The following is a 16,454-nucleotide window of genomic DNA, read 5'->3' on the forward strand; positions in this document are numbered from 1 at the left end:
CATAGCTCAAACGATAGGGGCACAAGAAATATTACCCATGGCAACAGTGCGTCGTTGCACGAGGATATTTTCTTTTCCTCCGCGGGCGGACACAATCCCAGCCTGTGTCAGAGGGTCACATTTTTCCCGCCGGCTGGTTAATGGGCTGTAGAGATGGTTAGCACTTACGATTAGTTTTAATCTAGTACATTTGACTGGGTAATAAACAGGATTTCAACACAACAAGTGTTGTATTATGCATGGCAAGATGAGACAAAACAAATATGTTTTTCCAAGAGATATCTCTCTCTAATGCTTGTGAAGAGGTGCACAGATCAGATGAGAAAATCAAAAAGGTTTTATGACTTTATTCTACTTTGCTGCACAGCAGTGTGAGAATCAATACTGTGATAAAGATATGCATTTTGGGAACATTTTGCAACACGGGTAGAATGTAGCTGTCTTTCTGCATTTACAGTTGAACATTTCAATTACATTCAACCCACATAAGAAATTGTGGCTTCTACAAATATCACCATTTAAATGAGATTACTCAATTACCACAATTAACTTAGTATGTGGGTAACGTATATTTAAAGTTCGTAATTATTGTGAAAGTACAAAGAGAAGCAAGGCATTGTACCGGTCACCTCTATAGACGGGTTTGACTGTGACATTGGAAATTAGACAATTCATTTGCTTTGGAAAAAAAAATGCATGAACCAAAGTACTGTATCGTTTCAAGGACAATAATCAGAAATTCTCAAATGGCTGTTTGAAAATTCAAAGACGTGTTGAAATGATTTGGCAACCTAAAACTTTTCCTCCTAATGTAAATGTGGTCTCGAAATCATAAGAGTATAACCCTAGAACATATTTGACCACTAAATCTTCCAGGACTATCAAAGTATTTCTAAACACTTCTAAAAATAGTCTGTGAATGACACTCTCCTATAGCACTTCACTGTGTTATAAGGCCCAGCTATAGAACAACAGTGATATCCTCACACATAACCTCTGATGACTACCGTCTCCTAAAGTGCAGAACTGATTTCCTTACAAGGCAAATGTGTTTTATATTTGGCTGAGAGTTTGTTTTCCAATAAGCCAAGGCACCCAATTCTCCATCTGTATCAATAATGCACAGTGTACAAGATACAGTACATCGCATAACCCTCAATACAACCTCATAGCGCTTACAGACCCATGGTATGTTTGTTTGATCCTTTGCCCTATGTTACCGATTTACACAGAACAATCAAAACTAACAGCAACTATCTACAGTATAAGATAACAATTTTAGTATTTTTAGGTTTTGTGTATTAAGTCATGAATGCTGGTGTGAGATTTATTTTATATTGGCTATGTATTTTCATAATTGTGGAATATAGAGTCCTGGCCTTGGATAAGCAGGTATCAGTCTGTCTGGTAGTCACTTCGCTGGTCGTTGTAAAAGTCTCTGACCATGACCTTTGACCGTGGCGTTGACCTTCAGAGCAGCACGAAGTCTCCAGCGGTAGCGGCTGCTCGCTGTGGGTCACGGATAAACGGCCATTCCCTCTTCTCCGGGGTCAACTCCGCCGAAAGGTTGTAATCTCTTCCGTGACCTTGCATGAAAGTGAATGCTGGGTATTTCTCATTCGCTGATGGCAGCAACACCTGATACACAAACACAGACACAAAGACAGACACAAAGAATGTTATATAAAAGCCTAAAAAGTTTAATTGAGTTAAGAAGCGAGCATCCTGCATGAAAGCAACAGACACAGTTGTAGGGCAGGGATGGGAGCAGGGAGAGGGGACTGCCTCAGATTAACAGCTAAATAGTGCCACCAGATGGCCAGTTCATTTAACTTCTCTTAGACATTCAAACTACTGTATAATACGGTCATTATAGCAGACACTTTTATCTACAGTTAACACATATATGCTTTCCTCTCACTCACGTTCTATGCTTTCATATTGGGTATTAATTTATCTGATGACAATGATTAAGAAATAAACTAAGATGATTTTGACTAAATAGTAAAGTCTTTAGTTCACCCACCTTGGACAGTTCGTGGCTGATTGTCTGGTAGTCCTGGACACTTCTAGAGTAAAAGCCTATGGTACAACTGGGGTCCATCTTACTGAAAGGCATCTTCTTTGGCGACGGGCAATGATACGACTAAAAATACAAAATGTTCGCTGTGTCAAATTGACAACAATTATTATCACTGGTTATTAAAAAATATATGGTTTAATTGATCGTGATAATACAGTGAAGTATTGAAGATAAGTATGAAATAGGTAGGAAAGTTTATGAATATAAAATGTTATGTTTTATGAATGCAATGAAATTCAAATTCATGAATTCAAATTAATCTCAGACTGCTGAAAATAAAAAAATCTAGCTCTGTTTCTGGTCTCTTGTCCCACTGTGTGCTGGTTCTACAGCCAAGCATCAGGAGAAGTTTCAATGCAGTAGTCAATGATAAATGCAGGTTTTTATGTGTTCTACTGCTGAAATATTCAGGATCATAGTATCTGAGCTTCTCTATATTCTCCATATTTCTCCTCCACAGCAGCCTCACATATCTGAGTAGCAAATAAATCAGCAGCCAGGGACTCAGTAATTGAACGGGGGCTGCTTTAGGATTCATACCCTTAAGTACTAACAGAAACTATTAAATTCACATTACTGAGCCCCAGTCAGCTCAGTGTAATTTCCCATTACCTGAAGAGGGAAATGGTTAGTGCTGACATCCACAAAAGACTGACAGTAATGAGGGTCCATGTAAATCAAGCTGTCATCTGCAAGGACAAAACAAAAGACAAGTTATTCAAAAACATCTGATTATTACAAACGCTACCACGCCGACGAGCGACGACATACTCCTTCCCTCCAATTTCTATGCAGGAAAGTCATTTCGCTAGGCTACTGTTAGCATTCTTACAGTCAAATACGCCTCCTGTTTTTTAATATCGACCAGGGTGGATTCAACTCTGCATAATCAAATGCTGTTGTACAAGCACATTTTTTCCTCCCGGCCACAGAAAGGGGGCTGTCCTTAGATGTGTGTGGGGAAATTACTTTTACAAACACGCAATTATATTCGTCCATTTACATATGATGTATGCGGGCCGGAGTCGACGCTTGGCAGGGAGAATGTATTGCTTGTCATTTAGACATCATCCGGCACTTCATTTCAAATTGGTAAAATGTAAATGTGTAAATATTGACTGCCAAGATGTACAACTGAAGGTTCCTCCCGTCCACTGAAGGTGATGGAGAGTGGCTCACTTTGGGGCCCCGCTGGATGGATGAGAATGAAATGATATGCATAATGTCTCCTATGGAAATCAATTACGGACACAACTTCGGATGTTTACCCCTTGTGATAAATGAGTAGGGCTTTGATGGGTCAGAGAAAATAAAATAAGAACTGTTTCACACACACTCCTCTCCTCACAAACACGAATGCATTACCTTAGTCTCTTTATACAGAAAGAAGAGAGGAGGGGGACAGTACGGTAAATTATCTCCACTGTCCTCTAGTCTTTAGTCCTCTGGTTGGTTTCTGGGTGAAACACTAACCTTGAAAGCCCACGAAGTAGCAGGCCTGTTTGGGCTTGCCCCCGATGATACCAATACAGTACTCCAGACTCAATATGCTCTGAGGAGGATGGAGACCAGGGGACACACGGTCAAATACTCAGCCATACAGAACAGGTTTACGTACTGCTGTAGCTAATACTGTCTCTAGGTTTATATTCAGAAATATGCATTATAACAGGTTTACGTACTGCTGTAGCTAATACTGTCTCTAGGTTTATACTCAGCCATATGCATTATAACAGGTTTATGTACCGCTGTAGCTAATACTGTCTCTAGGTTTATACTCAGCCATATGCATTATAACAGGTTTATGTACCGCTGTAGCTAATACTGTCTCTAGGTTTATACTCAGCCATATGCATTATAACAGGTTTATGTACTGCTGTAGCTAATACTGTCTCTAGGTTTATACTCAGCCATATGCATTATAACAGGTAATGCTGTCTACTGTCTCCCTGCTATCATATCTAAATTAGCTGAGAAGGGGGAACTACTACTCATGAGTAGCTGTGCTGGTAAAGCCTTTTTTTCTTAATAGCAAATCATTTCTGTGTAACAAGTAAGTACCTTACTGTAATTATTTGAAATTAAAATGGTAAAATGTAACAAAAATAGCTTCGTAGCAAAGAGCAATTTCTCATCCAATAATTTTGATAAGACTGTCTGGGAAAACTGAAAAAATAGCTGTTATTGGCAGAGAAGTTTGGAACTCATTCTTATTGGTCTAACTAATTTACCACCTGGTGATGTCACCAGGCAGGCCAAAACTCCATCCCACCAAAACAGGCTGAAATATCAGGCGGTCCTTTCAAACAACTCTTATACTAAAAGGGCATTATCATCATTTTCACAATTTCACAATATTATTCCAACCTCATTGTGGAAAAATATATAAAACACAGGTCAATCACATTTTTGACTGCACTGGGCCTTTAAGACAAAATAAATTAAGAAATTTGCACACTATATGTGCTTCCAACAATTGAATGGGTAAACTTCATCAGCAACGAAGTGAAAAAAAATCTAAACTGAAGGCGTGGTTGAAGAGTTGATGAAGTTCACCCATTCAATTGTTGGGAGGACATTAAGTATGGTGTGGGACTTTATTTTCAAAAAGTTTATTCACCTTTACTCTTCAAACATTTCTGGGTGTGTGTCTGCTCATGCTTTTTATTAGGTCACTTCCCTGCAGACACAACCTTTAACCTGAATCTGGAATTCAAAATATAGTACTGCGTATGTATTTTTGCTAACACACAGGCTCTCTGATTAGGTTAGAGATACCTTTGTCTGATATAACATAGCGGTAGTAAGTGTATGTGTTTTCTGGACATTCACAATTAGTGATTTTAAAACCACAACTCACTCAAATCTACATTCTAGACAGGATCATCCTACAAGGGTTAGGGCTATTGTTTTTCCCACCTTGACAAAGCTGAAGTACTCTGGGTTGATCTTCTCTCCCCCCAGTCGAACTGGGATGAAGATGATGACCGCCCGGCTGTCAGTAAGGGGCAGGGCATCCGCTCCCCCAGCCACACACGACTGGTGGCTATCGATGACATCAGCATTGTAAACTATAGGGGATCAATAGAGGTCAGACAGGGGTCAAACGCCTGCCTGGTCATCTGCCTGCCTCTAAACCCTGCTATCACACACTGAAGGACATTTGCAATGATCATGAATATTCTTATTATAAAGTGAACATTTCTAACAGATGCAGTCGAGTGTTATTACACAGGTAAGCTATAGAGCAACTTCTGTACTCAACTCTCTCACCCAGGTCTCCAATCATAAGTGTGTCTGCATTCTGTACAGTAGTGAGAGTGTAATCCACTGCTGCTGTCCACATCTCTCATTCTTATAGTGCCCTACTACTGAACCCACACTGATCCCCTCACACACTGGGAGAGTCTAGATCCTGCAGCTCTCATCTTAACATTCTCCTCTCTCCGTCACACAACCAGTCCCAATCACTCGCTGTTGAGAATAATGACTTCATTCAAAATCCAGGTTATTGGAAGGAGGACGATTTAGGACAGGGGGGGTTGGAGGAGGTGGTTAGCCTCCTTTCACCTCTGTACCACTCGCCTGGCCAGCTCTCTCTCTCTCTCTCTCTCGACCCATCCCCTTCTCTACCCATCCTTCCTCGATCCTCTCTGTCCATCTAGTCTCTCTCTCTCCTCCGGCTCTCTCCTCCCTGGCTCTCTCCTCCCTGGCTCTCTCCTCCCTGGCTCTCTCCTCCCTGGCTCTCTCCTCCCTGGCTCTCTCCTCCCTGGCTCTCTCCTCCCTGGCTCTCTCTCCATTCCAGCTCTATATACATTGTCCTTCTACACTGTGTTTCTCCTGATGAGATTCCCAGACCCTGGGCCCAGAGGAGGTTCATCTGTCATACCTGTACAGTCCTGGGAGACATAAGCAGTTATGCCCGACAGCCCAGGGTCTGTTGCCTCCTCTACAGCTTTTCTAAGAGCGAAAGAGAGGGAAAGATAGTTATTTGGTGGCCACCAAGAATGTGTGAAACAGCATTAATATAACCCTAGAACCAGACCCACCTCAGGATGTGTGAAACAGCATTAATATAACCCTAGAACCAGACCCACCTCAGGATGTGTGCCACCACGGCAGGGCCATACCAGTCCCCTGCCCGTTTCCCAGACACCAGGCCTAACTCCACCAGTCTGTGGACACCCAGCTGTGCCTGAGGACTGTCCCCAAGCCAGGACACCAGGGTGCGGTGGTAGACCTCCCTCTGGTGGATGTCAGCCTCCTCCGCTCTTCCAGGGGCCCCTGGAGCATGAAGCATTGGTCCTGGGTCCGAGGGCCTCTCTCCCTGCAGTGAGGCCTCCAGGCTGGCCACCAGACGCTTGGCTGCACTGGTGGTCCAGGTCTCTGTGTCCAGAGGCTGGAGGGCCAACGCCTCCGACCACGTCCATTCTGAGGCACACAGACAGAGGGTCAAAGGGATTTTTTTAACATCTGGTATATCTTTTCCATTTTGTTAGTTGAACACTCTGCTATCGAAGGAAATCATTTAAATATTAAAACATTTGTATGAGCCACTTATGTTCAGCAAATATGCCAATATCTTGAGAAAACTAAATGTAAGCCACATTCAGCACAAGAAAGCTACAGCAAATGGTACTGGCGTTCTGGCTCTCAACTCGACCGCAGAAATGATCAAACTGAAAATATATACACAAGTATTTGGCCTGTTGTCAATGACAACGCCTCAGACATTGAACCACATTCTCCAGACCAAAGACTCTTAGAATATAGAGTTTCAGAACTCAGGGAAATAAAGTTCTGGCTTAAATCTTCTGCTAAAACAGATAGTCGAGTTTGACTTTAAATAAGAGAATGAGAAAACCCTATTGTATAATAGTCCAATTATAGGCCTCTCAGTATGTCCAGTATTTCACTTTTACAGCGCTTTAGCCCTACAAACAGGGTGGGCACCTGGGGTGGCGAGGGGCAGTAACATAATGACCTTGCAGAGTGAATGAAAGATATTTATTGATCAATTTCAGTTCTTTAAGTGGCCATTAGTCATTTTATAGCTTAAAAGATTTATTTAATGACATACTGTATTTCACATTCAGTGGAAGAACAAGTTAAATATTGTTTTCTAAATGGTTGCATTAAAATGGTAGTAAATTAGTTTCCTATTCACTAGTGTGAATCTCAAGAGATCCTACTCTGAAGAACAGAGAATGCACTTCAATGACGAAACTCATTAAATTATGAAATTCTTAGATATTGTTTGACAAAGGAATGAGGAACCAAGGACTTTCCCATTTTTAGTAAGAGTTATAAGGGTCATACTATAAACTTGGATTGCATTCATTAGGGCACGCAACAGAAAATGTATTTTATTTTTTTGCAATGGAAAACTAAAATAAGTATTTCTTACTGGACCAGGGGTGTACTCATCAGTGCACAACATAGCAAACCATTGCAAGAAAGCAACTATAGAAACTGTAGCAATATAAATTCTTATTGGACAATTTCAGGTTAGTCCCTCGCCGTTTGCTTCCGTTTGAATACACCTCTGGTAGTCCCCATTTCAAAAGGTTTTCTTCCATTTAGTGCCTAATGAACACAACCCTGGCCCACTGCCATCCCACTGACCTCTGCCCAGGAAGTGTAGTATGAGGGCCTGAGCCAGCATCATTTGTCCCGCCCTCAGCATACAGCCCCAGCCACAGTCAGAGGTTAGGGAGGAGCCTGGCAGGGCAGGGAACTCCTCTCTGTAGGTCAACCACACACGGGAAGCAAAGTCCCTCCGGAAGGCCTCCACGTCGTCACCCCCTGTGGCGGGGGGTGCATCACAGACCTCAGTGCTGCAGCTCTCTGTTGGGCTATCCTCATCTGATCAATGAAATCACATTCAATCAGATCAATCACATATTGAAAAGGAGCCAGTGAGTAAGAGTCTATTTGGAAAGGGAACACAGCAATGCAGACCGAAATTCAGTATGTGTGTGTGTTACCTTACCGTCAGCCTTAAAATGGTAGCATTTCCCCAGGAGGAACACTGGGGAATTTCTGCTAAAGTAGGTTTTTGACTTCAAAGCCCAACCTAAAGATCAGAATGAAATAGTTAATTAGCCATAGGGTGGGTAGTTGTGAATGAACTCAGTAGCTTAGTTGGTAGATCATGGATAAAAGCATATGCCAAATGGCATATATTATTATACTGAACAAAAATATAAAACGCAACATGCATCAATTTCAAAAGATTTTACTGAGTTACAGTTCATATACAGAAATCAGTCAATTGAAATAAACTCATTAGGCTCCAATCTATAGATTTCACATGACTGGGAATACAGATACACATCGGTTGGTCAAAGACCCCTTAAAAAAAGGTAGGGGCGTGGATCAGAAAACCCGTCAGTACAACACATTTCCTTCGCATAGAGTTGATCAGGCTGTTGATTGTGGGCCTCAGGATCTCGTCAAGGTATCTCTGTGCATTCAAATTGCCACCGATAAAATGCAATTGTGTTTGTTGTCCGTAGCATATGCCTGCCCATACCATAACCCCACCTCCACCATGGGGCACCCTGTTCACAACGTTGACATCAGCTCGCCCACATGATGCCATATACGTGGTCTGCGGTTGTGAGGCCGGTAGGACGTACTGACAAATTCTCTAAAACGACATTGGAGGCAGTTTATGCTCTGGCAACAGCTATGGTGGACATCCCTGGGGTCAGCATGCCATTTGCACACTCCTTCAAAACTTGAGACATATGTGGTATTGTGTTTTGTGACAAAACTGCACATTTTAGAGTGGCCTTTTATTTTCCACAGTACAAGGTGTACCTGTGTTATGATCATCTATCTGAAACACAGATAGTATTGCTAGGGTCAGACAGAGGATCCATATAGAAATTATATGGAGTATAAACACATGCTTGAGAAGCTGCAGTCAGCCACAATTGATTATTATCTTATCAGAATAATCACACATGCTCTGATAATTATCACATCTATCATGTGCTGAAGCGAATGACAACTCAGCTGACAGCTGTTAAATCTTACAAAGACTGTTTTAAATTTCCGTGGTCAATTAACTTAAATCAGAAGGATTGAGACAGCAACCTGTAGAGGATAACAGGAGCCTAAAGGGGAGTCTCGAATAACCATTACGATGCACTTACTGTACTTCACATTGTGCCATGCTGACAAGAACTTTGTCTTCAATTTCTCCACCTCATCAGTCCCTTTATTCTCCATTTTGACCACCGGGAAATTGAACTCATCCCAGCGTAGTTAACAATCTCACTGTCTTCCTGAAATGCTTCATTTGAAAGGACAAGACATTCATTTATTTTGTCGTTTTAGTTAAACACAAAGGGCTTGAATTGAAACGGTAACGTTAGTGTTGCCGACTAGCAGTTTACCAACATTAAACCCCCAGCTAGCTACCTAATCTCTACCCCCATCCAACTCATTATGGAAGTGTCATGGCAAACATGTTTGGATTGACAATGAAAGCAACTGAGTTGGCAAGAGCGCAAACAGTTAGCTAGCTAACGTTAGCGAGCTAATTTACACATTGTTCAGCTAGTTAGCAGTCACGCGAATAATTTAACTTTGCGTTCAGTCTCCGGTATAACAACATACATCCGAGACTCGTTCGAATACATTTATACATGTCAAATAATTTAACATAAAAGTTCGTATTTCAGTTTGATACTTACTGTGTATCTAGCTAGCTAACCAGCTCCCAGTGTTTACATTTTGAGGAAGCAAAACCACAAGCCAAGCACGCGACTCTCGCGGTGTTTGCGTCATTCTGCAACGTAAATGTGCTGCGCGGCTACTACAAGCACATAATCTCTTTTACAGTCACATTCATTCATTCAGTTAAATTGTTGGTGCTGACCTAATTTTAAATTGATCCATTACTTACAATTCACTTTTAGGGTGCCAAAACATTCCATTCCCAGAAATGCTTTATAGTCAGACAATGTATTGGGACTTGCATGATATTCAATAATCCATTGAGGTTGTGATAAACTATTTGAAAATGAAATTTTATTCAACAGTAAATATGTGCCAAATGGTATTATGAAACTTGTATTAATTCCGTTTTTGGTGTCATACAACTACAGTCTGTCTAACCTCTGGCAGGGTGTGTTCGTGTGCGCCTGCTTTATGAGGTTTACGGTAGCTATTCCCAGTCTCTTTTTTTCCAGCAGCTGAGAGTAGTGGAAAGCCTGTGAATCCAAGCACATCAGCGGCTACAGCTATGGCTGAGCGCCGCGCATTCGCCCAAAAAATCAGCAGGTAAGGGAGTTACTTCTAACTTTTACAGTGATTGCACTGACAGAGTCCCCCGTTCAAGCTATGCCGTTTTCAATCTTTAAAACCCTATCGTCCTCTGCGCTCTATTTCAAGGCAAAGCCATTGGCAATTAAGGCCCAGCCAGCTAGCATCCATCCAAGTTAGCTGTCGTTAGCCATATCAAAGATGCTCCAGTGACCCGCCCATAGAGAACAGGGGTCTGTTTTTCGCAATGTTATTTTTGTCTCGTGCGGTTACATACGGGTTTGAAATGTACCTTTGACATCTATCGTACTATCAATTCCAACCATTATCTTTCTTTACAAGGATTTAGCTAAGTATTCATTGGACTGCGTGTAGACTACTAGAAAATCCGTAGTAACGTTAGACAACTGAGCTACTTTGGTGGCTACGGCTGGGTGGTTGCCACTGACACATCGACGAGACTTCATTGACACCGTAGCAAACAATACAGTAGCTAAAATCGTCATGGAGAATGTTAACTAGTTTACCTGTAAAAGCCCGACATGATCAAACCTATCTGCCCCAGTTAAATGTATGCATTCAGATCAAATACGTCTATTGAAACGAACAAAGGGCTTTGTGTCAATTTCCATTGCTTGCTGTGCATACCAATGGAATTAAAGCTGGATGTAAAACAATGGAGTAGAAAATGGGTCATATCTCACATGCGAAGAAAGAGTTTGGTTACCCCTTTGCTATATCATAAACAAGCCATCACAACATCCAACTGTTGATTGATTGTTATTGTCAAACTGAAACTGCCAAATCATCATAAAGTAGCTAGCCAGATTATGTTGCACAAATCACACTTAACCCGTATGTGGTAGAGCAAATGAATAAGACACCTTTAAGCAGTATTTAGTCCCCCCATCAAACGTTTTACAGGACAGCAGTCTGTGCCAGGAGGCAAATTATAGGCCTATTCATAATGATTATTGTGGCTGTGGGGTTGGTTTCAGTTTAGGAGCGACTAGTGTCTGCAGTATTGTGACATTTGCCAAGCCATGAGTGTAAAAAGGAGTCTATGAGTCTATGTCTGCACAAATAAAGAAGAGGGAAACAAATAAGTGATTTATGAACATAACCCTTATATAGAAAATAATCACACACACACGTCTTACTATACTTGAGGACTTTTTGGGAACAACAATTGATTCCCCTTTTAAAATCCGATTTTCCCTTAACCTTAAACCTAACCTTTAAGACTAAAATAGCCATTTTACAAGTTAGGACTGAAAAAATGTACTTCTGGTACTCACAAGTATAGTAAAACACACACATACATTATGGTTGATCTCAGACCTCCATGCTTGATGGAGCACCACCACCCCCAAAGGATCATGGTTTATCTGTGAGGGTTTTTGGAAAGCTCTGCCTTTGCTTTATCCATCTGATCTGAATAAACTAATGTGATGACATCTGGTAATATTTAGAAATTACTGACAGAATGAGAGTAAGAATAGCAGGTATTTTATCCATCATGTCTTCTGTTGTTGGTGTGAGTCTGGCTGTCTTTTTTTATTAGGAGGACTGGGGGAGTATGGCTCTATTCTGTATATTGTCTGATCTGAACAACAGTATTTATTTTCAGTCTTTGCTTCCCAAATGTCATCTCAGAAAGTCTAAACTTTTTGGAAGACTTTAGAGACCGTGAGGCCTGTTCAAAGTCCCTTTTCAGCTTTGGAGTTGAGACTGAGGTTCAGATCTTTCTCATTAAGTCAGGCCAAAACAATGTCTGATTGAGTTTTCCATTTAAAACTGCAATATGTAACTTTTTGGGCAACCTGACCAAATTCACATAGAAATGTTTTGTATACATCTGTAATTCTCATTGAAAGCATGTCTAAAAAGTGGTAGATTTTTTTTCTGAGCTCTTTCTATGCTTCCCATTTAAGTTTAGTTTTTGCTTTACTTTCAGTTTTATATTACTTTTTACTATCAGTTTGGTTTTACTTTCAATTATAGATCTATAACTCATATTTCTATGTGAATTTGGTCTGGTCGTCCAAAAAGTTACATATTGCAGCTTTAAGTGTGTGTGTGTGTGAGGTGACCTTGTGTTCCTCCAGTGTTCTAAATGATGCAAGGAGCGCACTAGCCTGCCTGTATCATGCTGTCTGTTCCTTTTCTCCTGTCCTGAGCAGTGACCAGGCAGGCTTAATAAAGGTCCTGAATATAAGCCCTAGCAGCAGAACCGTGCTATGTATTGTAGCTGGTTCAGTGCATCTGCCTGTTATCCAGGTGACAGCACTGCAGTAGCCACCAGTATATCTAGGCCTAGCCTACATCATAATGTCTTTCCTGAGTTGGAAAGTTATAAGCTATATTTACACTTGCCTGAGATTCAGAAATTCATTCATGATATTGGCCTAGCTTCCTGTTACCTTTTCTCTGACCTAACCTGCCTCTGGTCACCCTCTCATCCTCTCTCCATTTCTTTAAGTTCCTCATGTGACATTTTGTAATTTGTTGTTTGTTTGTGCCTCCCTCCCTGGGCTAGTGCTGCGTAGTTGTTTTGTTCAAGGGCACGAGGAGGGGTTTTGATGGTGGCTGTGATTTAAAGGCACACAGAGTGGTGCAGTCAGTCAGCAGCAGTTGCCTAGCCAAGCGCTTTGTGTTGCTGACGGAGGTCCAGGGGATTTTATTTGTTCTCTCTCTGTGGTGTGATATAGTGCCGTATCAGAGGGGGCAGTAAGGCCACCAGCAGGGCCAGGGAGAGAGAGAGCCCTGAGCCACAGCAGGGACCATAATAGTAATGTTTGGCCCACAACAGAACTGCTGGACTTGACTACTGTACCTGACCTGCGGAGTGACCAGACCACTGCAGTTAATGGCCTTCTCTAATAACGTATTCCGCTTACACACTGCCCTGTCTTTCGCTTGCCCTTTTCAAACTCGTGTATGAGATGGCTTTACCGTAAGCAGCCTGGAGGCATCGTCTATGACTGTGTTGAATATAAGCAAAGCCTAGATCGAATAGATAAGATATATAGCCACAAGCTATAGGCTTACATGTTTTATCTGAGTCTGTTACCTGTTTGGCGTAATGTAACACGACAGCTTGACATTCACTGCTAAGCTTCTCCCTCTCTTCCCTGCAGAACTGTAGCAGCCGAGGTGAGAAAACAGATCGCTGGTCAGTATGGGGGCTCCCCACAGCTCCTCAAGAACCTCAACGTGGGTGCCGCCGCCAGCAACACCGTAAGTACCTACACACAATGCATCTTAGTGTTCAGGGAGGGAAATAGGGTTGGAGTGTATCTGCTAACAGTTGAGGTCCATTCTTCACACCCTCTCACCCCTATTATAGTGTGGTCAGGGACTACACGGCCTGGCCCATCCCACCAGTAAGTGTTTGCTGAGGCAGCCCATTGACTTTTAGCGACCTTGTGCCAAAATAATACAGCCCTAATGGTGTTCTCTCCCTAGTCCCGACTACCGCTGAGCTGAAGGAGCAAATAACCATCCTTAATTAGGCTAAAGCTGACTGTTTAATTCAACTGTGAACGGATTGTGTTTGTGTTCTAAATTCCCCCCAAAAGCTTTAACTGTACTTAGTGAGGAATTAGACTCCCCCTAGGTGCTTTGTTTTAGAAATAGACAGAAGCAAGCCTATAAAGCCATTAGACTATGCCTGAGGTGGTTTGCTTGCCAGTACTTGCTTTTCCAGTTACATCAGGGTTTGTGAGCATTTCCTCAGTGATCCAAAGTGTCTGTCTGCCAATATAAAATATATGGTTCCCTGAAAGTTTTGATTTGTTTTAAAAAGGTTCCAGGGCTAGAACTTGTCTTGTGGCATGCATCAAGCCACAGGATTGTCTGACAGCTAAGTGTTGATATTTCTTTGCTAGTAATCCAGCTGGACTTTTTGGGGATGATTTATTTTTGGCAGCTAACCCAGTTTCATAGGCAGGCCTATTAAGATCTGATTTGACACTCGCTCACACAGCCTTTCCTCTCTGTTTCCAGGTTCCTCTCACAGAGGCAGTGGAGCCGGTGGACTTTGAGGAGTACCTCATCACCCATCCCCCCATCATCGAGTCGGGCCCCCTGAGGGACCTCATCGATTTCCCCCCGGATGACATCGAAGTGGTATACACCCCCAGAGAGTGTCGTACCGTGGGACAGGCCGTGCCTGAGGAAGGGTAGGTGCTGCTGGGGACGGCTCTACTGTCTGGGTTAGAGTTGGTACTGAGGAGCATCAATCAGCTTAATCAACCAATAAAATGTATTTATAAAGCTCTTTTTACATACAGTTGTCACAAATTGCTTTACACTACAAAAAAAAAGAAGAAAAGGGAAACAAAGTACAGTGTACTGCAAAAGCTCATAACCCCTCAAATCAAAACCCTAACCAAACTGTGGAAAACCCCACTGTAACACTCCACATCTGTCCAACTGCTGGAGCTTGATGGAGATATCCCCTCATCGGGAAGGCAGGAAGCACCATACTGAACCAGTAGAGTCTGTATTATCAGTAGAGATGTTGTCGGGGCCCTCTAGCTATAGAAGTAGGCCTACATCAGGTCTAACTAACTCTAGTACAGCAAATGGATGTTTCTCAGATCCTCTAACCTGATTTACACATATTGATTTACCCAATGAATAAAGCAAATAACTGATCTGGTTTGGCGTGTGTCACATAGATGCAGTCAAAAGAAAACATTGAACCTGACAAAAACAATTGAATTGCTATGGAAACACGTGGGGGAAATATCACTTGTCTCCTCATTACCCCCCAGCAAAATTAGCCTTCATATCGGCTGTTGTTTATGTGTATTTCACACTATGTTTAGGTAGAAATCGGTGTATAATGATTGCATGGATGTCAACACCAACACGTTTATGTCATCGTCACCAATCACCTGCGTTACAGTTAAAAACGACTGACCACTACCATCGATTTAGCTATGCTAACCAGCTTATACGAATGGGAGTTAGCATTTAGCAGTCACTTCTTCTAAACCTGAAAAAGGACCACTTTTACATGTTATGCAGCAAAAACAGCCAAATATATCAAAATTGGACTTAAGTAACCACATTGTGGGCCTGTTACAATTCCCTAAATCATAATGGATTTGACGAATATCCACTTTGGTGCACATTCAACAAACCTGATTTTACAATCTGGTCGGTGGAATATCTGCGTTCCATTGACTCCTTTACGGCATCTATAGAATTGCCTCTCACTTGATAGGCTAGTAGAGATAAGATTGCTGTGGCTCCTGTTACTACCATAGAAATAGAACGGGCGTCGGGAAAAGTCAATGATGGTATAATGGGTGGGCTGGCGGCCATTGCAAGTGTACTCATAGAGGCAAAGAAGGAAGTGTACCCATCAAACTGTGCTATGATTTGTTGAATAAACTCAGCTGACAATACAAAAAATACATTCCATTGCATGAGCCACATTGGTTAGCATCATTTTAAATGAAAGTTCTACATTACCATGGAAATTATTGCATCACAATACTAGGCAGCCCATGAGTACCCATGAGTTTACCAGTCAAATTGCCAGGGTTAGAGGTTGCAAGACAATTAATAAAACTATCTTACTATGGCTGCCATTGCTACCATCCTCTATACAGACAGGACATTTGCTGCAGTATAGCGATTCATTAGCGTTATTGATTTAACACTGTCTGTTGATGGTGTCTGATGGCTGCAGCCTGGGGTCTGGTAAGATATAAATGTGTTGTCTAAACAGACGTGAACTGACAGAAATTAGTATTTGTCAGGTAAAATAGGTCATTGCGTTTGCTTTATTGATTGCGTTTCTATCTGAACGTTTAACTTCAATGAATACACCCCTGGTGTTGAAACTGGGACTGAAATGCTGTGTCTCTTTGTGTTCCAGGGACAATGACGCCCACGTCAGAGACTGTGTCAGGTCCTACACTGAGGACTGGGCCATCGTCAACAGAAAGTAAGGCTCCTCTCTGTTATTTAAGGAGCTTTTCCATTTATAAGACCAATTCATTCAACTTTAACACCCCCAATTTAAAACATTTTAACACATAGCTACTAGTTGTTTAGCTTAACACTCATGTTCTGC

General features: G+C 41.9%; 2 protein-coding genes across 6 annotated transcripts in view; one reads left to right on the top strand and one right to left on the bottom strand.

Moving 5' to 3' along the window:
- Window positions 1–332: 332 nt before the first annotated feature.
- atg4c (autophagy related 4C, cysteine peptidase) lies at window positions 333–9,847 on the bottom strand. Its single transcript, XM_039002875.1, has 11 exons — window positions 9,790–9,847; window positions 9,247–9,386; window positions 8,076–8,159; window positions 7,709–7,948; window positions 6,181–6,514; window positions 5,973–6,043; window positions 5,003–5,154; window positions 3,557–3,635; window positions 2,696–2,772; window positions 2,027–2,146; window positions 333–1,638 (listed from the first exon to the last, which is right to left on the bottom strand). The coding sequence occupies exons 2-11, from the start codon at window positions 9,320–9,322 to the stop codon at window positions 1,471–1,473; spliced, it is 1,401 nt and encodes a 466-aa protein (XP_038858803.1). The 5' UTR covers window positions 9,323–9,386; window positions 9,790–9,847; the 3' UTR covers window positions 333–1,470.
- Window positions 9,848–10,295: 448 nt separating this feature from the next.
- Window positions 10,296–16,454, top strand: part of dock7 (dedicator of cytokinesis 7) — a 72,800-nt gene continuing 66,641 nt past the window's right edge. For 4 of the 5 annotated variants that reach the window (XM_039002877.1, XM_039002878.1, XM_039002879.1 and 1 more), the window contains exons 1-4: window positions 10,341–10,378; window positions 13,501–13,600; window positions 14,369–14,544; window positions 16,257–16,325. In XM_039002877.1, coding sequence (XP_038858805.1) covers window positions 10,341–10,378; window positions 13,501–13,600; window positions 14,369–14,544; window positions 16,257–16,325 — 383 coding nt within the window. Of the gene's footprint in view, window positions 10,379–13,500; window positions 13,601–14,368; window positions 14,545–16,256; window positions 16,326–16,454 lie in introns of all 5 variants that reach the window. The other variant, XM_039002876.1, reaches the window with a different exon arrangement.

The sequence above is a fragment of the Salvelinus namaycush genome, chromosome 10 (genome assembly GCF_016432855.1).
Source record: "Salvelinus namaycush isolate Seneca chromosome 10, SaNama_1.0, whole genome shotgun sequence".
In the NCBI taxonomy this organism is placed as follows: Eukaryota; Metazoa; Chordata; class Actinopteri; order Salmoniformes; family Salmonidae; genus Salvelinus; species Salvelinus namaycush.